Source organism: Triticum aestivum, chromosome 6A, assembly GCF_018294505.1.
Source record: "Triticum aestivum cultivar Chinese Spring chromosome 6A, IWGSC CS RefSeq v2.1, whole genome shotgun sequence".
NCBI classification, from domain to species: Eukaryota; Viridiplantae; Streptophyta; class Magnoliopsida; order Poales; family Poaceae; genus Triticum; species Triticum aestivum.
The window spans coordinates 83018898-83040311 of NC_057809.1; the positions used below are offsets into that span (position 1 = coordinate 83018898).

General features: G+C 41.1%; 1 protein-coding gene across 1 annotated transcript in view; it reads left to right on the forward strand.

The window, feature by feature from the left end:
- Positions 1–19442: 19442 nt before the first annotated feature.
- Positions 19443–21414, forward strand: part of LOC123129474 (uncharacterized) — a 14248-nt gene continuing 12276 nt past the window's right edge. Inside the window, exons 1-2 of the mRNA XM_044549625.1 lie at positions 19443–19489; positions 19780–19942. Of these exons, the coding sequence (XP_044405560.1) occupies positions 19443–19489; positions 19780–19942 (210 nt within the window). The remainder of the gene's footprint in view (positions 19490–19779; positions 19943–21414) is intronic.

Here is a 21414-nt window from a genome sequence, read left to right on the forward strand (position 1 = left end):
TTTGGCGTGTACAAAGGGAATTCAAGGGAGATCGTCTGTGGTGAAAACTGGTGCAGGTTTGTTGAAGACTTCGACCTGCGAGAAGGCGACCTTGTCTCCTTCGATTTGACTGAAGACATTCCTATGGTGTACTACTGCAACCTGCCAACGACATGCGATCAAAACGAAGAGCGTAAAGATCCTCTAGAATTAGCTGTCATAACGAAGGGAATTAATCTTACGAAGCAAGAGGAGCGTAACCTACATGACCTTTTGGCGATGAAGAAAGGTTATATAGGTGCATTTTTTGTCCACCGCTTCACCAAGTCGAACATAGGAGGAAAGACGATGGTATGTTTTTGGTGTACTAGTATTTTCTATTTTGTATGCAATTTTCTTTGTTTTTTCATGGAGAGAAAGTTTAATGATATGCTATTGTAGCTGAAACCAGTGAATACACTGATGTGTGTTTTTGCATATCCTTTTGTTTCCCATAACTGAAGATCCTTATGTAATATATGTAGATGTAGCTGAAGATCCTTTTGTTTACTGCTCCTTCACATATTTGATAATTTTTCTTCATATGACGGTGCATACAGAGATTACCGGTGAAAGTTGTCGACGCCCTGAAGACCCCAGGAGATGGGGAGATACCGGGAGATGGGCTTGCTGGCATTCGGCTGTGCAAGGACAGTTTGATGCCGGTCAAGTACCACAAGTGTGATGATGGCCGCATCATATTCGGCAAGGGATGGAGTGATTTTGTTGATAGTGAAGAGCTTAAGGTTCATAAAGCCGTTCTTCTCGGTTTCAAGACCACCACCCGTGAAGATCTTCAGATCGAGGTGGTTATGAACATGCTGACCGAGGAGCCACAAATATAGCATGACAACGCAAGAGTGTCCTTTACACTAGGTATAGTGCGAAAACTATTTTGATAGCAGTTATGCATCTATGGGGTTACGTCTTCATTATGTCTTGGGTGATGATGACTATGAGAGGAGGACATGTTGCAGTTAGAGTAAATGCTAGCATTCGGCCCTATTCAGGACTCAAAATAGGTCTTTCATAGGTGGTTGCTTTATTGGCTGCTGTTTCCCTGGCTATAATCATGAACGATGGTAATGCAAATGGAATCGTTAAGGGGTTTTTATTAATATTTTAAATCATGGAGTTAAGATGGTAGAACTACCTATGAGTGTTTGCGTAGGAGATGCGGGAAGGGCATCAGTTGTGTTCTTGACTCTTTGGCAATGCAGGAATAATGTGAGATTACAAAATAAATGGTATAGTGATCTTATGATTCTTGTTTAGCTAATTTGCTTGTGGATCATGGGATGGTCTATATTGCAGATGAAGGTGGTAAACAAAGAGGTGCTGATGGTATATATGCGCACGCTAGAGCATGTAGCAGGTGAATTATACAGTTCATCGCAAGTGTGGAGTCACAGGGTACTGCGGTGTTGCCTGTGCATCTCTGCCATAGTTTTATTTTTTGGACCTTCATGTTAAGTCTGGCTGGGCTTGCTACCATGTATGATTTGTGCTGCTAGTTGATTACTTTAGTTTCTAGCTGTAGTTTGTATCAGGGGCTTGAAAGACCATGTGTTTTCTGTTAATGGAAAATCAGAGGGGGCGACCCTTCTTTTGATTAAAAATGAACTTTCTCTATGCAATTAAAAAATAAAATTTCTCTATTCAAACCCAGTTGAGAACAGTATTCATTATAAATCTGAAATAATCTTTTGGAAAAAATGGCTATCCCATCTGTGTATTCATTATAAATCTGAAATAATCTTTTGGTAAAAATGGCTATCGCATTCTGTATCATAGCTAGCGAAACCGAAACAAAATAAACGTCTTAAGTATAATATCTCGTGAACGTGGATCAAATTAGGCAAGACAACTAGAATAAAGGATGATTCAACTCGCAGGAAATTTGAACTTACGACTTACTAGCAGTATAATAAAGTTTACAGACTATCAACTATATAAATAGAAGAAACATTTTATGTTGATTCATTCTTCCTTCCGGACTTCTTTGACCGCCTAGATGGTTTGGCGAGATGCTGGCGCTGACTCTCGAACCCCTTCTGGAAGTTCACCAACCGCCTGTATACGTCGTAGGTGGCATACGCATCCATGGAAGCATAATAGATGTTCTTCAAGGGCAAGGGCGCTTCTGCCCATATATGGCGGTCATCTTCTGTGAGAACGTCCTTCATCTTGTTGTAGCTGTGTTGGATGATGGAACCAGCGTAGTCAGCCAAGCCATACTTTGGCTTAATCGTCACTGGATCAGGCACTCTCCACATATTCTGGATATCCACAAAGTTTTGTACCACCAAACCAACATGCTTGAGTTTTTTCTTGTCATTCTCGATGTCCACCCCAACAAAGGTGTACTCCTCGTCGAGCAGGAAGGTGGCAAGCAGGCCGCATTGCTCATCAGCAACGCTTATGTGGTACACGAGGACGTAGATGCCAACGCATAACTGGACCACAGCCGCCATCTGTGTTGAACAACGAGGCCAGGTGTACTCCACATCCAGTGCAACTATCTTCTGGTCGTCGTTCCGCAGCCAGTATTTGAATCTGCCAATACAGTACTCAACACAACTAGCCTTGTTCGTGTACTTCACACAAATTTCGGTATTTCCATCTGCCCTAGCATCATAATCATTCTCGAACGCCATGCCGAAGAACTGTAATTGATGAAACCAGTATAAGACATGAAGCATGACAATAACATGATAACAATAAGCCGAGATGAATATGACGGCAGATAGTATAGGAATTCTGGCGATATTGAAAGTTTATGTAAACAAGTGCATGAACAATGTAAACTAAACAAGTACTCCCTCTGTAAAGAAATCACTAAAGCAGTGAACCAAAAGTTGTTATATTTCCTTGCAGAGGGAGTATATGCGAATTAACAATATAAATTTACGCTCTTGAAATATTTATCTAAACAACTGCATCAACAATCAAGAATAAACATGTATCTATGAATTCTTCATCACCCATGCAGATGAAATTGTGTGTACAAACTAAAGAAGCAGGAGAAAAACAAGAAATTGACAAGACAACGGACTAGATGTTGCATGCAGATGAATCTGTGTGCAAAATTCTCATAAGGCAACAGACTACATGTTGCAGGCAGATGAATCTGTGCGCACAAAATAAAGAAGCAGGAGAACAAGAAATTGACAATAAGAAGGCCATCGTATGTGCTGCTACTAGAGAACTACTAACAAAATTGACAGGAAGGAGAGCTCACCGTTCCAGAAGCCAGATTGTTGGGAGAGTGGGCGACGCAGAGGAAGAGGGAATCGAGAGGACGCAGAGGCAGAGGAACCGTTTCTGGAGAATCGTGGCAGTGAGGATGAAGCGCCCTCGCGCATGCCCGTCCTAAATAATTGGGACGGGGCTTGTCCCGCCTGCTGGAGTCCTCGCTTCCTTTGTCATGTTCACATTTAAAATGGGCTCACCCATAGGCCCGTATAAGAAAGCACAAGAAGCCCAAACGCTTCACGATTGAGATTACTGATCTAAACTTGCTAAAAAAATTCTCAAAATAAAAATATAGCTAAAAAAACTTTACGTGATCTAAAACTACCTCTTCGTGAGATCCCAAATTCCCAATATTTCCTTGTGGTGGGTTGTTAGAAATCCCCTATACATAAACATTACGTGATCTAAAACTACCTCTTCGTGAGATCCCAAATTCCCAATATTTCCTTGTGATCGGTTGGTAGAGAACCCCCTATAAATACGAAGCTTTTCACGGCATAGATCGTATACTTCCACCCCACGCCTCCCACCCCACGCCGCCCATACCTAGCCTTCCATGACTACACCGAATTACCACCCCACGCCGCCCAAAGTAGCTCCCAGGTCAGTGAAGCCGACGGAGCCATCATCTTCAAAGCCTGCGTCGACGAATCCGGAGATGAAAGACAAGGGCACGTCAGAGAAGCCGACGAAAGAGAAGGTCACGTCGGAGAAGCCGGCGAATCAAAAGATGAAAGAGAATGGCAATGGAGCCGGTCGCCATCAAGAGAATCCTCCGATAATGATCGAGATCCTTGTATTGTGTATACACCCTCCTTCCCAAGTCTGCATGCAATCCCATTATTTACAACGCACTTCTTTTTGATCTCGTTTAGTTACAGCCATAACAAACTATCCCTATTTTACCGAAGGGAGATTGGTGTGTCTAGAAAGGCTTGCACAAATCTTAGCATAAAATCAATGACATAGGACTTAGATAAGCAATACTTAGAGCACATCTACATGTGCTTTAGCAAAACTTAAGGGAGATCGTGGATACCTTCCTCTCTTAGTTTTTAGTCGTGAATGCCTCTCTCTGTAATGAAACTTGCGCTAATTTTCGTGCTGGGAAGTTCTACGTGCAACGATATGGAAAGGAAGGACTAGTAATTCAATTTTGTTTAAAACCAGCAACCGAATCAACAAAATAATCGTAGTACTCCTAAATGCCTAATCAAATACGCAGTAGACAGAATACAAAGTAGTTTCGTACGTAAGTTGCACGCCTCACTTATTTGGCATTGAGAACATCAAATGTATGTACTATATTAAATTTTAGGTTGACGAGAAATAAAGGAGAAAACTAAAGAGAAAGATGGACAGTAGGATCACATGTTACATTCCTAGTATGGTGATTATCTATAAACTATTGATCTTGTGATCATGTATGCAATTATTTTCGTAAGCGTGACGCCTGAAACTTTAGTAGTGTACATAGAACAAAGTCTGCTCTTTGTACTAAAAATCTATACTATTATCAGTCAATTTGCGGATAGAGATAGCTTGTTTTTCTATGTCTGGTGTTCATTATATGGCCTAGAAGCTCTATAATTTCATGCAGCAATGTAGAGCACAATTTTGATATTGGCATAGATTACATCTAGTCGGTTCTATGCGTGTTAAAATGAATACCATACATGATCTAATCACACTATTTGTACATTCAGGGAACTTAGGTTGCTTCATTGCTGCAATACGAGAAGTTCATAAAAGATTTAAACGCACATCAACTGACGTACATCAAGTTGATTGGACTGGGTGAACTTCTCAAGACTCCTGGCATGAGAATGAGACATCTACTGTGCCAGGCCATCGCTTATTCATATGATGCAGAGCAGGATGCCTTTATAATTAATGGGAGACCATGTAGGATCACACTAAAAGATGTGGAGCATATAACAGGCCTGCCCTGCATGGGGAAGAATCACGTCTCTTCAAATCACAATGATACTTTGGAGTTGTGGAAGGAACTGAAAGACCCCAATGACACAAAAGTAACTTTGAAAGGATTGCTAGCCAAGATGAAAGGCAACAGCACACCTAATTTTGTCAGGCCATTTGTCTTGTACACCATAGGCAAATATGTATGCCCGACAACACAGCAGTATGTGGACAACAGATACCCTGGGATTGTTAGAAACATTAAGACAATAAAGAACACCAATTTTGGACAACTTACACTTGACCATCTTATGACTAGCGTCAGGAAATTTGTAAATGGTGGAGCAAATCTGGAGGGCAACCTACAATTGTTGCAAGTAATACAATCATTATTAACATACAATACATTTAATTTTATGGAAAATTTTCTATGCTGTTTTTGTTGTAATGCAGACGTGGTACTACGAGAAGTGGAGGGTGCACCAATTGGACTCTACCATCTCATATGCATCAAGGTTAAGGCCGCTGATCCAAAACTGGAGTGACGAGAAGGCACAGAAGGTTGACAACATAATCAACAAAAATTATATAGGGGTTGGAGAGGTAAAGTGTTAGTACTGTGTGCCTGGATTATCTACCATATGTTTTGAATGATACTAACGACACTAACATACAGTATGTCGATGACCTGCTGCGGCCTTTCAATCCGCCACCAGTTGGGACGCCGGTCAAACCAAAGACTGACAATCAGGTAAATGATGAACATCATACACAAATATATATTGTAACTTTGCAAGTACAATCGAAGTCATATGCTTCTAACTGCTTGTAATTTGCAAGATAAGGCACTCATGGGCCGTGTATTGGCTGATTTGAAAGAAGTTGCCTCCATTGTGCGGGAAGCCAGTGCACAACAATTTGATAGGATGAGCACCCTTGAAAAAAATAGACGAGTGCCTTAGGCGTACACTTGCGAACGGCAGACGCACGGATGACCTCATCACAGAATTAAATGTAAGTATACCATTATGAGTTTCTATAAATATTTTTACTATCAATACTCTCCACACTAACATATTTGTTTTAAAGAACCACTACTATGGAATATTTGATGTTGATCGCCCAGGAGTAGAGGACATACAACTATCTGACCTGGGAGTACCTGCGGACCCAATGGAGGTCCCAGGAGAGAATACTACTCACCAGCAAAAACAAAAAAAGACACGGAGGTCATTGCCAAAGGCATTTCTGCTAAGGGAATACAAAAATATAACATGGATGCCCCCATGAAGAACCTAGCTGAAGATTTGCAGCCTGCTCCTAGTTTGCAATCGCGAAAGCATTCAAAAACCACCACAAGCCTTGAAGCTTTCATGGTGATACACATTTCACATCTAACTGATTTTGTTTTAAGTTAATGAAGATTCGTAGCTAACAAGTGCTTTATTTCGAATCACAGGATCCTCTGAATTTGAGGCACAATGAGAATGTGCGAAAGGCTGAAGAAAGAAGAGATCAAGATGATGAAGATGTCAGTATTGAGGTGGGGGGAGAGGCAGGTACCAAAAGCAAACACCGGTCTGCCAAGGCTAAGGAAATAAGGGAGCCGGAAGAGACACATGTCTTCCCAGTTGATGAGGACAACTATTATGATTCTTTAGCAAAGCAGCAACAAGATATCGTGGTTGATTCCATGCTACCAACTAGTACGAGCATCCAGAAAAGAGTGGAATCTTCATTATTGTGCAATGATGATTATGTTCTGTACGATAGTGATAAGAAGAGAAAGAGAAACAGGACTCCATCGGAGTCTACCAACGATTCCAAGGACACAAAGAATACAAAGAGGAAAAACCGTGCAAGCATTTTTAAAGATACAGACACAGGTGCTTCGAGGCTGGAGACCGACCTTGACAAGTTTCGACAGAATCACGTGGCCGAAATTGTCAACACCTCAGATCTTGATAAACAATTGGTGGTAATTGATGACATTGTTCTGCTACAGAAGCATTTGCAATGCCTCACCATGACAGATGGAGTTTTAGATGACAAATGTTTGGGTGACGAAGTAAGATATTTGCCAAATTATTTTATCAATTTTCTTTTGCACAGTACAATTAACTTGAATTTTGTTTCAGTTGGTTAATGCTGTGATTCAGATCATGCGTCATGATCATCCTGAGGACATAAGGGACGGGCAACTTGTTTACATTGAGAGGGTGGCCGGCGTCGCTATGCTCGAAAGAGATGGTAAGGTAGAGAACTGCCACGAGGCCGCTTTGGTGGGCAGTCATGGAACAACAAAAGGAGACAACTACCTCAGACATGATCTGGTACCATCTAACCATGACATAAACACATTTATTTTTGTAATCATTATGCATGTTGTTGTAATCATCTTTGCTGTCCAGGTTTTTCTACCTACGAACATGGCGAACACCCACTGGTTCCTTGTGGTCGTAAACCCCAGAAGGAGGGAGATTTAGATTCTTGATTCACTTTTCAGCTACGTAGTAACACAAGTGGTTCACGTGGTGAAATTTTAAACGTCTTTCAATATAACACAACATTTAGCATCATACCTAACCTTGAACCGTGAGCAACTTCTCATACCATGGACTTTGGCAGATACGTGGGGTGGAAGCACATCTGAGAGCTTCGCTGCGAACCAATGGACCACAAAGCCATGCATGGCAAGACATTAACGTGACCCAATGGACAGTAAAGCATGTTCCTGTGCCAAGACAAGATGACAAATCAGTCAACAATATTAGCTTCTCAATATGTTTTGAATTTTTAATACGTGAAATGGTGCTAACATAATTAATTGTTGTAGCTCTTCTTGTGCACTCTACATGCTGAAGAACATCGAATTCTTTACGGGAGAAGATCTTACGCTGCGTTATGACCAAGTACGTAGAGTAACACCTAAAATTCTGTCAATTTTGTAAACATATGGAACGATACTAACATATCCTCCCATGCAGGCATACATTGACAATTATAGAAGAGAGCTGCCTGTTGCCCTTCTTACTTCGCCCTACAACAAATTGAAGTCCATGAAAAGGCTGAAGACGTACATTGCTAGCCTATCAGATGCAGCTGCGATTGAAGATCATGAAGATGCAAGCAGTTAGTCCAGCAGTGGTTGATTCTTAGATCTGGAGTGTACACTTGGTTATGAAGCGGTAGAGTAGGGTGTGGTTTGGTTTTAGTCCCGAAGAAGGTTTCCTAGCCATGTTCATAGTCCAGTGCGGATTAATCAAGTTGTAATATTTCACAGTACGGGTTCCAAATACTATTCTTGGAATAAATTTGGTCTGCATGGGAGACGCTGAAACATATATTTGCTTTTTACAACCAGAACTTTTGAAGCTTTTTTTAACATTGCTAGTTAGAAGTTTCAGAAAAATTTCAGTTAGTGCTGAAATATTTTGGCTAAAAGGCAAATATTGCAGTGAGTGCTTAAATGAATGAAGTTTAGTTATTTCATCGAGATCTCATCGAAGTGAAAACCATGGTGTCATGCCATCTTGAGCAGCAACAGAAATGATTCAGCGTTATTAACAAAATTTGGTCTCACAGATACGAGGAAAAAAGGTATGATTTTGAACATGCAAGATCGGATGAGCAATAAAATAACTTCACAAGAGAGCCAAATACTATTCTTGAAGAAGGTTTCCTAGCCATGTTCATAGTCCAGTGCGGATTAATCAAGTTGTAATATTTCACAGTACTGGTTCCAAATACTATTCTTGAAATAAATTTGGTCTGCATGTGAGACGCTGAAACATATATTTGCTTTTTTCAACCAGAACTTTTGAAGCTTAGGAAGGTTAACTGAATTCTTAAATTTATATTTAAGTGTCGTCGGAGTCTGGATAAGATTAAGAACAATTACATCGCTAGTTAGAAGTTTCAGAATTTTTTAAACATCGCTAGGTAGAAGTTTCGGAATTCTTTTAACATCGCTAGTTAGAAGTTTCAGAAAAATTTCAGCGAGTGCTGAAATATTTTGGCATCGCTAGTTAGAAGGTTCAGATTTTTTTTAACATCGCTAGTTAGAAGTTTCAGAAAAAATTTCAGCGAGTGTTGATTTTGGCCGAAATTCAGTGAGGCTGAAATATTTTGGCTGATTTTCAAAGAAACGGGAACGATATCTTTTTGATGATCGTGATTCTCAGGAGACCTACGTGTTGTTACGCAACTTACCTTGGTTTTTTTAAACCATAACTTACCTTTGCTAAACTCTCCACGCCCCCCCCCCTAATATTCAACCAGGTGGGTCCCCTCCCTTGATTTCCTCCAACCAAAGAAATCTATACGTAGATATATGTCCGGGTTGTTACGATCCCTATAAATAGGGATCCTTTGAAACCTCGTAGATCATAGTTCGTCCTTCTGCGCCGCCCAAACCAGCAAGACAGAAGGACGGAGCAACCCAGGAATCCAGCAAGACCGAACAACGGAGCCAAATATGGATCCTCTGGTAACTCCCCACGATCTCAGCCGCTGCTATTTTTCGTGCCACGGTCTTCCTCGCATGATCTCTTGCTGTGACCCCACTCGTTGTTTGCATATTCATGTAACTCTACACGTTTTTAAACAAATTAAGTTGGGGGCGTTAGGGGAGGGCGCTAGGATTTGTTTCCTACAAGATTGGCAGTTCATTGATTAATTCCAGGCTAAATCTTAGCGTCTGGTCTTGTCGATGCCAATTAGTGCAGCAGGCGCTTGCCTTCTTTTTTTCCTTCCACACGAGTCATGGAAGGCATCGATGGCCCATGTTTTAATTCCAGACTACTGACCATGATTAGCGCCTAGAGTTGAGGAGACCACGGTTGGATAGTTTTTTATTTTCCAATGTTTATTTTATTTCAGATAAGTGCCTTGCAATGGAGATTACCTTAGATGACCGTTCAAACATAACCAAGCTGGATCACATGATAGTATTTGCACATACATGGAACTCAGCATGCTTGTACCTCATGCAGTAGAGTAGAGCACAATTTTTATGTTGGTATATATAAGTTGTATTCGTCTGTATGAGTGTTTAAATTGTATACCATGCTGAATCTAATCACACTTGCGCATCCATTGAACCCAGGATGCTTCTTTGCCGCCATATGAGGAGTTCATAAATGGATTAAACACGCAGCAAAGGATGTACATCCAGTTGATAGGACTGGGTGGATTTCTCAAGACACCTAGCATCAAAATTAGACGTGTACTCTTCCTGGCCATCGCTAATTCATATGATGCAGAGAAGGATGCCTTTATCATCAATGGGAGACCATGTAGGATCACATTAGAAGATGTAGCGCATATGACAGGCATGCCCTGCCATGGGAAGAAGCACGTCCCTTCAAATCTTGATGATAATATGGAGTTGTGGAAGAAACTGAAAGACCGTAATGACACCAAAATAACTTTCAAAGGATTGCTAGCCAAGATGAAAGTCGACAACACACCAAATTTTGCCAGGCCATTTGTGTTGTACACCATAGGCAAATATGTATGTCGAACAAAAGAGGAGTATGTGGATAACAAATATATTGGGATTGTTAGAAATGTTGAGACGATAAAGGGCACAAATCTTGGATAGCTAACGCTTGACTATCTTATGGATAGCGTGAAGAATTTTATAAATGGTGAGGCAATTTTGGAGGGGAATCTACCACTGCTGCAGGTAATTCGTAGTAGTACAATTATCAGTTACCTAACATACATTACATAATGTACAGGAATGTTTGTAAACTGCTTTTTCTTGTCATGCAGACATGGTACTACGAGAAGTTCAGAGTGCACCAATTGGACTCTAGCATCTCGTATGAATCAAGATTAAGGCCACTGATCCAGAACTGGAGCAAGGAGAAGGCAAAAAAGGTTGACTATAAAATCCAGAATAATTATTTGGGAGTTGGAGATGTAAAATGTCAGCACATTGCCTGGATTATGTAACATATATATTTTCTATAATACTAACGACACTAAACTGCAGTATGTTGAGGACCTGATGAGGCCTTTCATTCCAGCACGAGATGGTACGCTGGCCAAACCGAAGACTGGCACTCAGGTAAATGAGTTACATAAGGCACAAATATATATATTGTAATATTCCAACTAGTATGAAGTTATATGATTCTAACTGTTTCGAAGTCTCAGATTAAGGTACTCGTCGGACGTGTATTGACTGATTTGCAAGAAGTTGTCTCCCTCGTGCGGGAGTCCGGTACAAAACAAAACCATAGGATGTGCATCCTTGAAAAGAAAATGGATGAGTTGCTTAGGCGTACCCGTACAAATGGCAAGTTCACGGAGGACCTCATCAAAGAATTGAAGGTAAGCCTAGAATTATGAGATTAGTATATATAATTGGAAATTTATGTGTACAAGTTTTTTTCTAATTTAGTTTACTATCAAAACACCCCAGACTAACATATATTTTTTAAAGAAAAAACACGATGGAATATTTCCAGGAGTGGACGACATACATCTATCTGACCTCGGGGCACCTTCACACCCAATGGAGGCCTTTGTTGAGAATGCTGAGCAGGCTTTTGACCAGGGGAAACAAAAGGATGTCATGAAGGTCGATGCTAAGCACGATTGTAAGCAGGGAATGAAAAATGATGACATGGAGCCCCCCATGAAGAACCTTGATGAAGATTTTGACGTACGCATGTTAACTTAATTATGAAATAATCATTGTTGTTTCAGAAATAACATTTGATCTTCCACGTACAGGATGAAGCATTTGAAAGAGCTGCTGCAAATATCAAACAGGATCTCAGTAGTATTCATAAGCTTTTGAAAGAGGTGGATGATATCCAGGGAGCTCCTAGTTTTGATAACCAAATGCATTCCAAAGCCACCACAAGCCTTGAAGATTTCCAGGTGATGCACATTTTACCTATAATTGAGCAAAAGAATCTGCTAAAGGCTAACACATGGTTTATTTCGTCTGACAGAATCCGTTCAACAGACGGAGTAAGCAGCACTCTGTGAAGGCTACAGGATCGCGATATCCTGAAGAGCCCCGTGCCTTCACAGATGATGACAGCCATGATGAATCCTTTGAAAAGCAGCAACAAGTAAGTGTGGTTGGATCGACGCCACCAAATCATGGGGGCGAAAAGAAAAGGGTGGTATTGCAATTATTTAAGGATGACGAGTATGCTTCGTACGACACTGAGAAGAAAAAAAGAAAAAAAAGACTCCATCAGAGTGTACAAATGATTCTGAGGACACGAACAGTAAAAAGAGGAAAATCGGCTCTAGCAACTTAAAAAAGAGGTCAGAAGTTTCTGAAACCCAGAGGGACCAGCTAGACGTGGTTCGACAGGATTTCGTGGCGTCACTGATCAACACTACAAATCGTGAAAAACAAATGGTGTTAGTTGATGACATTGTCGTGCTATCAAAGCATTTGCAATGCCTCACCCATAAAGATGAATCTGAAGATGGCGTATGGTTGGGTGACGAAGTAAGATAGTATTTCACAATTTTGTTTATGAAGTTTCATTTTTGTACAATACAATTAACTTGATTATTGTTGTAGGTGGTTGATGCTGCGATCCAGCTCATGCGTAATGATCAACTAATTGACACAAGGGACGGCCAACTGGTTTACATTGAGAGGGTGGCCGGCGTCGCTAAGCTCGAAAGAGATGGTAGGATAGAGGAGTGCTACGAGGACGCTTTGGCAGGCATTCCTGGAACAACATAAGGAACCACCTACCTGAAACATGATATGGTATATTAAGCTGACGTAGAACAGATTTTTTTATTACTATGCACGTTGATCTAATTATCTATGCACTCCAGGTTTTCCTACCTACGAAAAGTTTATACACCCACTGGTTCCTTGTGGTTGTAAACCCCATAAGGAAGGAGATTCAGGTTCTTGATTCACTTTTCCACTGTATGATACCCAAAGAAGTAAATAACGTGGTGAGAATTTCAACATATTTAACTATAAGAAAGGATTTAACATCATATGTAAGTATTAGTCGTAGGCAACTTCTCATCCCATTGGGATGGCAGGTACGTGGGATGGAAGCACATCTGAGAGTAGCGATGCGAGTCAATGGGATTGAAAGCAATGCATGGGAAGACATTAACGTGACGCAATGGCCAGTACGGAATATTAATGTGCCAAAATCCGATGAGACGTCAGTCAACAATATTAGCTTTTGTTTTTGTTTTACATTGTTAATATCTGAAATGCTGATCTAACAATATAAAATGTTGCAGTTCTTGTAGTGCACTGTACATGCTGAAGAACATCGAATTATTTATGGGAGTAAAACTAAGGTTGCAATATGACGAAGTACGTAAAGTAACACCTCAAATTTTGTCATTTTTTGAAACATATGGAACGATACTAACATATCCTCGCATGCAGGCCTACATCGACAAATTCAGAAGAGAGATACCTGTTGTGCTTGTCGATTCACCCTAAAACAAAATGAAATACGGGAATAGGTTCAGGCAGTACCATGCTAGGCAATCGGATGCAGCTGCGGTTGAAGACAACGAGGATGCAAGCAGTTAGTCCAGCATTGTGGTTCATTCTTACATGTGGAGTGTACACTTGGCCATAAAGCGATAGAGTAAGGTGTGGTTGGGTTTTAGTCCCGAAGAAGGTTTCCTAGCCGTGTTATTAGTCCATTGCACATGAGTCAAGTTGTAAAACTTCAATAATATTGGTTACTATATTTTGCTTGAAATAAATTTGGTCTCTACGGGATCTCGTAGAAATCTATATTTGCTTTTTACTACCATGTGACAATAATGGTGCCTGGGGCAACCCTAGAAGAATAATGGATTATGATATATCTATTTTCATACGAGAGAAAAATTTATTAAAGCATGAGCATAGCCTCACAACAAAAGTCAAAAATACTGTCTGATTCAACACGCAATCCCAGCTATGTCTCGTAGGCAGGCCGCAAAGCCAAAAAAATAGAGCATATGATAACAAGAGTAAAAGCATGTACCATAGGGGGCCCCTGCAGGTGCTGCAACGCTGAATTGAAGTGATCACCTTCAGGAGCACAGTGGTGTGGACATGGTACATCCATCCTGCCTCAGGGAATCACATAGCATGTTCTGTCATAGCCCTGCAAAACAGAGGAAAAATTACAACTTGTACTAACCTTGTCAAGTGTGTGCATGTAACAAATGTTGGACATAACTAAACACGGAAGAATGAAATGCAACATATGGAAGAATCGAATGCTCATTCCTTTCTCTCTGCTTTTTGCGAGGACCATTACTCTCCCTTTACAAGGCTAAAACATCATAATAAGACTTAACAACAATCTTGAAAAGGTGGATATCCCATGTGAATCTAATTTTTCATATAAAGCACATGCCAAGTCTATTGATCCCAGTCCAGCAATTGCACAAGAAGAAGCGAGCATCATAAATATTGAGCAACATAAGATATGAATTGTTTATAGTACATTCCAAAATTAATAGCTTAGCATCTCCATTGATCTCCAAATCTCACCTATCAGCCAAATTGAAAGAATACATGTTGAATGCAACGATTGAACATTCGTAGATCAAGCAGTCGGGGGTGGACGAATGGGGCTGGCCGTCGAGGCCGGCGGCCGGCTTTATCTAGTCCCGCAGAACATGATCCATACCCAACCACCTTGCCATCGGACGAGATGCATGGCCAGATAGAAGCTGCAACCATGGCTGAGAAATGATATGTAGAGGACACAAACAACCAATTGGGGTGTGGGAAAGAGGTTGCATATAACCTTGTGGCTATAGGCACCCGCATGGAGAACTGGGAGGTGGGATGTCGCCGACTCTTCACCGGCGGCCGCCCCGGGGAGGGCAGTGGGCCTCCTCTTGTGTTCGTTGAAAATGCGGTGTGAGATCGCGAGGGAATTGGGGTGAAGGAAGGGAAGGGCCGCGACGCGCGGCTAGATCCTGCCGGCGACGAGGGAGGGAGGGGCCGCGACGAGCGGCTAGATCCTGCCGGCGAGGATCAAAACCGTAGCGGCAGCGAGGCATAAACCCTAGCGAACGGGATAAATATCGAACCGAAAATAGCCCTCAAATTCATACCGAGAATACCCTCGAAATATTTGGGAGGAAAAAACAGATCAGTTCGAAATATTTTTTCTCCCGAAAATGCCCCTCAGGGTCTGATATAATACACGTGACATCAGTGTATTGCATCGGATCTAGACCGTCGATTTTGCTCCGACGGACGGTCCATATCGTCCGGATGCACTGTAAAATGACTCTCTTTTTTAACACAATATAGATGTAGACGCTCATATACTCACCCATATGAACACACACATCCTACCCTTATGAGCACATTCTAGAGAAGGAGCCGACACATCATCTTCAAATTGACGAAGTCACCAAAGGCACCTTTGTAAAGCCTTATAAATTCAGAAAAATGCGAGCATCAATGTCAAGCCTAGGACTTGAGCCCTGGTGGGCTGGTTCCACCACAAAGAACCTAACCATTTATGATTTGATAATATTATCACCGCCTCCTCCTCCTCCAAATAAAAGCTAGGGTTCCTGCCTCTCGCAGGCGCCGCCGCAGGTCTCCGGTGGCCCTAGGGCCATGAGGCCGCGGTGGATCCTGGCAAGGGTCGGCGGGAGGGCTCCGATTTTAGTCGTTCCTTTCAGTTTTGTTAGGGTTTGTGTCCTGCTCAGGAAAGCGAGACGGCGACGGCTCCCTGAAGTTGGAATAAAGGTCTCCCCACCTAGGCCCCGTTCTGGCGGTGCGTCTAGCATCGTTGGTGGGCATGTGGAGGTGTGTCTCCGGCGGATCTATCTTTGGTGGATTTGCTCGGATCTCATCGTTGTTCGTCTACGTTTGTGTGTCTTTGGGTTGGATCCTTCCGATCTATGTTATTCTTCATCCGCGGCGGGTGCTGTTCTGGTGCGCTGGTCCTATGGGGCCTTTGCATGATGACTTCCCGACTATCTACTTCAACAAGTTGTGCCCGACTCCGGCGATGGAAGGGTGATGACGGCGACGCGCCTTCGGCTCGTTTCAGTGCTTTTAGTCGTCGCTAGGTGGTCTATGAATCTGGATGTAATTTTTATTATTTCTGGTGCTCATTGTATTGCCATGATTGAAGATGAATGGATCAAAAGTTTTCTTGCGAAAAAATAGAGCCCGACCATTTGAGCTAGGCTGAGTTTGCGGTCAAAATTGTCATAATAGCAATTATTATGGCGACCAAGCTGATACAGTGACTCTACTAGAGTTGTTCTAAGAGCTTCCTTGATTCACAAGATTGTAAAAATGCATAAATAGGAAAAACACATGATTGAAATGGCATGCTATTGGAATTCTTTATAGGATTTTGATTTGTTGTATTGCATCACAAGAAAAACAAATGATTGAAATGGCATGCTATTGGAATTCTTTATAGGATTTTGATTTGTTGTATTGCATCACAAGAAAAACAAATGATTGTTGCTATGAGGTTTAAGTGGACGCATAATTCCTATGAAATGTAATGCAAACAAATATTAAAAAAAATCACTATAGTATTTGATTCTACAAATCAAGCAACCACCATAGCAAAAGTTCATAAGTATTCCTATCCTCTAAATTGTGTTCTCTAATATACTAGTATGGAATGGTAAAACTGTTGGATTATAAATTTTAGGTATACATTATGCAAGCAGTGTGTCATCCCATTGTTTTATGTTTTATTAGTTGGCATGTGAGCCAGCCTTATCAAGACGATGACTAATGATTAAACACCACAAATATGTGTTCAGTTTTTAAATTCGGGTGATGGTTACATATTCCATAAATTTGATACTCGTGTTGTCTTGGGGGCAAAAATAATAATTACACACCAAATACTATAGAGAAAATTCCGGTCAGCTACCAACCTCAAACATGTAATATACGGATTGTGTTTCTAGGTGGATGAAGGTTTTTTTTATAGATATGGTGGATGAAATAGTACAACCACGAGGAAGAGAGTTTAAACCATGTCTGGCTAGCCCGTCATCAGCTTCCTAGCAGTTAACCTTATGACCGCATCTTCAAACACCTATATAGAAACTTAACTATCCAATTAATGCGATTACAACATGTATCAGACTCAAATACCCATCAAGGTTAATGCTTAGGCCTTGGCATTTTTCGTCCGAAAACATGAAACCACTCGCCCACTAGGATTATGTTGTCTTGTATTCCCTGAATTGGGTACTTACCATCACACATGCTCTTTTCGAATGTGAAAAGTGAAATTTACTCACAAAATATTACACAACAAACTTACAAAACTCAAATACCGCCTCCGACCCAAAATAAGTGTCCTAATTTCACTGCAACTTTGTATTAAAGTTGAGACACTTATTTCGAGACGGATGGCGTGTTATATGGTTAGTAAGTATTTATCTGGTCTCTCTTTAGATAAGTTCACTTTGGTTGTCTTGAAGAGAGAGGCGTTGGGGATAGTGCATATGCTCCAAGAGTTCTCTTTCATGAAGGTTTAGCGCGATAGAGATAGGGTTGCCCATGAGAGTGTTGGATTTTATTTTAAGAGCGGTTCTCATGATATTTTAGTTGGTGTCGTTTCGCCCTACGTGGCGTTTTGGGTCGACAAAAATTATACCAACATTTGATTGAATGTAAGGGAGATTAAAAAAAGTGGCTTGTATTTCTAAGCAAATGAAATAAACAAACAAGAGAAAGGGGAAGGGAATTTAGACTAGTCTGGCTAGCCCATCAGTAGTTGTCCTAGCGAGGTTGTTAGGGCCACATTGTCAAACAGCTAGTACTACAAAGACACTTAACACTCCAGTTATTAAGGTTACTATTTCAGACTCACAAATGCCCATCAAATTAATGTTTAGACTTTGACCTATCTGCTTCAAAAACGTAAAACAACATCTAACCGCTCGCCAACTATGAGAATATGTGGTGCTCTACGGGCAACAAATAAGGCTTTTGTGAACTAAGAATACCTTAGATGGTTAGGCTTCCTATGGTGGATCACCTCGGTTAAAATACAAACTTGGCATTGGTGCTTGTATATTTTCTAAATTTATTCTAGTCTTTCAGCGCTATTAATTATTTCAGTGTTATCACGTGCACTACTAGTGTTTATGATGATTTTGTCAATGTCAAGACCTACCAGCTAGGTCTCACCAAAATGTTCATATATAGAAGTAAGGGTGTGTGTGCACGCAGGCGCGTGTGTGTGTGAGGACAGTGGATTTTTTGCTCTCTGACTTCACGGAGCCTGAAATCTTCAAACATTTAAAAATCAGCCTTTTAAGTTCCAAAAAAATCTGAAGAAAATACACAAGTACTTATAGATGTATAGTAGACGTGTGTGAAATTTCATCACGAGATACTAACCAGAAAAACAAAATCATGTAATTTTATAGTGAATAGTATACATGTGCTAGAAATCGTGATTTTTTGTGTGTAGCTCGCATAAAAAAGTACTTCGTGAAATTTCGCAGACAAGTAGTCTACATCTATATGTATATGTGTATTTTTCTTAAGTGATTTTTTTAAATAAAGGGTTTTATGGAGAAATAAAGGGTTTTATGGAGCTGGAGCTCCATTAAATGGTTTTGGAGAGGATTTTCTGGTGGTTTTGACTAAAAGTTTCCGGATGGCATGTTCGCTTGCACAGTATTTGACTTTTTTAAAACAGCGTCGGCCTTCTTGGTGGAGAGACTCGTTGTCGTCGTCAAAGCCGGCCGACGGCCTCGGCGTGTGCTGCCGCGACAAGTGTAGCGACAAGAGGTCGGCCGCACCGAAGTCGGACGCGCCCAGTGCTCCGTGGGGCAGAGGCAACACCATTCTTGCCGGGGCGTTAGGAGGGAGCGGCAGGATAGCGACGCCATGGACCGACGCATGAGGACGCGCATGCTCCCGTCGGGCGCGCCCTCAGCCTGCGCCTCGGCGTGGTTGCCGTCGAGCGAGAGGACGTCCGGGTCCATGCGGACATCAATGACGGCGGCAGCCCGAAACCTCCCGAGATGAGCAAACGTCGGCGACGGCGGCGGACTGAAACCTCCCCGAGATGGCGGCCTCTCTGCTCTCGCACGTCCGTCGCCATGCTACATCGCTGAGGCTGCTCTCCCCGGTCTGGTGCACGCTGTAGCTGCTGCTCCTGCCGGGTGCCGCCCATCCCCTCCTGCATCTCTTCGCCGACGTCTCCTCCCATGCTGCTGCCGCCGCCCCTGCTCTTTGACGCCGAGACTGTCCGCTGCTCGCCATGGCCCAGGCCATCTCCCCTTCTGCCGCTTGCCCCAAGATGACAGCGTACATGAGTACATGGCGTTGAGTTCATACTGAATTGAACACCATAGTGCAGTGTTTGGAACTACTGACTGGTTACAGAGTTCAAAATACTTCCAATTGCCAATTGATTCATGATTCGCTTGTAAAAGAAAATATGTTCTGAACTCGGCAGCCGAGTGAAGCAAAAGGAAATTGCTAAGCAAACTAGTCGTTGTGCCTTCATCCGAACTGAATGAGATGTTTGAGTTCAGAAAAGATGGCTCTGCATCTTCTATGCACCTGATGTGAGAAATCTGTTACGGCCGACCCAGCCGCTCTGGCCAACGCGACGAGTGCTCCAGCCCTCGCAGCCGCCGCCACAGGATCGCTGTCGGCTCTGTCGCGCGGGTCTCCGCGCGCCACCGGCGCCGGCACATGATTGGAGCCTCCCACCGCGCGTGGCTGCCGACTAAGAACGCCGGCGAGCGGGTGGGTGTACGTACGCCTACGGCAGCCTATGGTCCGCAGTGCCGGCAGGCTGGACGAGGGGAGATGATTGTGATTTCCTCTTTTCTTTTTTTCCCTTTTCCATTCTTCTTTTCCCTTTTTCTTTTTATTTAATTTTTCTTTCTTCCTCGTTCAATAACTTTTTCAAATTCATGATTTTTTTCAAAATTGATGAACTTATTTCAAATAGATGAAGTTTTTCTTCAAAGAAAATGAACTTTTCTTCAAATTGATTTTTTTTCAAAATTGATTACCCTTTTTTCAAATTGATGAACCTTTTTCAAATTCATGGACTTTTTAAAATCTGTGATTTTTTTCAACCTTCTGATTTTGTTTTCAAAATCGATTAACATTTTCAAAAGTTGATGAATTTTTTTAATGCGTTAACTTATAAAAGTTTGTGTTTTTTCAAAGTCCATGAACATTTTTTAATTTACAAAAAAATCGATTTTATTTATTTATCCAGACTTTTAGAACAATCAAAATCCAACAGTTCAGTCCATAGATTCCCTCAAAAAAAAAAGACCAGTCCATAGATGATCGGTCAACCGCGACCAGTCAGCAGCGAACGAACGAAGGAAGTTTTTTTTCCCCTTCAGCAAACGAGCGAGCCAGCTCGCGTTGGACCGGCCCAAGTGAGCGCCCCTTCGCGACCCCCAGATGGGCCGGCCCAGCCTCCGGGAGACCACAGCCTCATTTGTTTTGTTTTTCTAACCTTTATTTGCTTTTTTGCTTTCCTTATTTTTACTTCTAAATATTCGAAATAAATAGGTTACAAAAAACCTTTACATAAAGACATTTAAACAAACTTTAACAAAGTATTTGAAAAATATTAAATGTGTATAGAGAAAATGTTACTCATGCACACAATAAAAATACAATGTGTATGATTTTTTTGATAAGGTATTTAAATAATGTTAATCAAGCATTTGCAAAAAAATTAAATAATTATATGTAAAAAATTAAATGTGTATAGAGAAAATGTTGACCTTGGGTTAAAAAATTAATCTTGCATTTGAAAGAATGTTAATCAAGCATTTGAGAAATGTTAAATGTGCATAGAAAAAATGTTGACCATGTATGAAAAAATGTTAATCTTGTATGTAAAAAATGTTAATCACGAATTTGAAAATGTGTATAGAAAAATGTTGACCATGTATTAAAAAAGTTAATATTGTATTTACAAATTGTTAATCAAGCATTTGAACATGTTAAAAATGTATATAAAAAATATTGACCGTGTATTAAAACATATTAAACTTGTATTAGAAAAATATTCTCAACGTATACAAAAAATGTTGAATAAAAAATAAAAAATAAAGAAAACCAAAAACCAATGAAAAGCAAAATAGAAAGAAAGGAAAGCAAAGAAAAAAAGAAAACCCGAAGAAACAAGTGCAAAAGAATGTTAAAACAGCGAATACCGATAAAGAAACAAAGATAAACAAAAGAAAACCGTT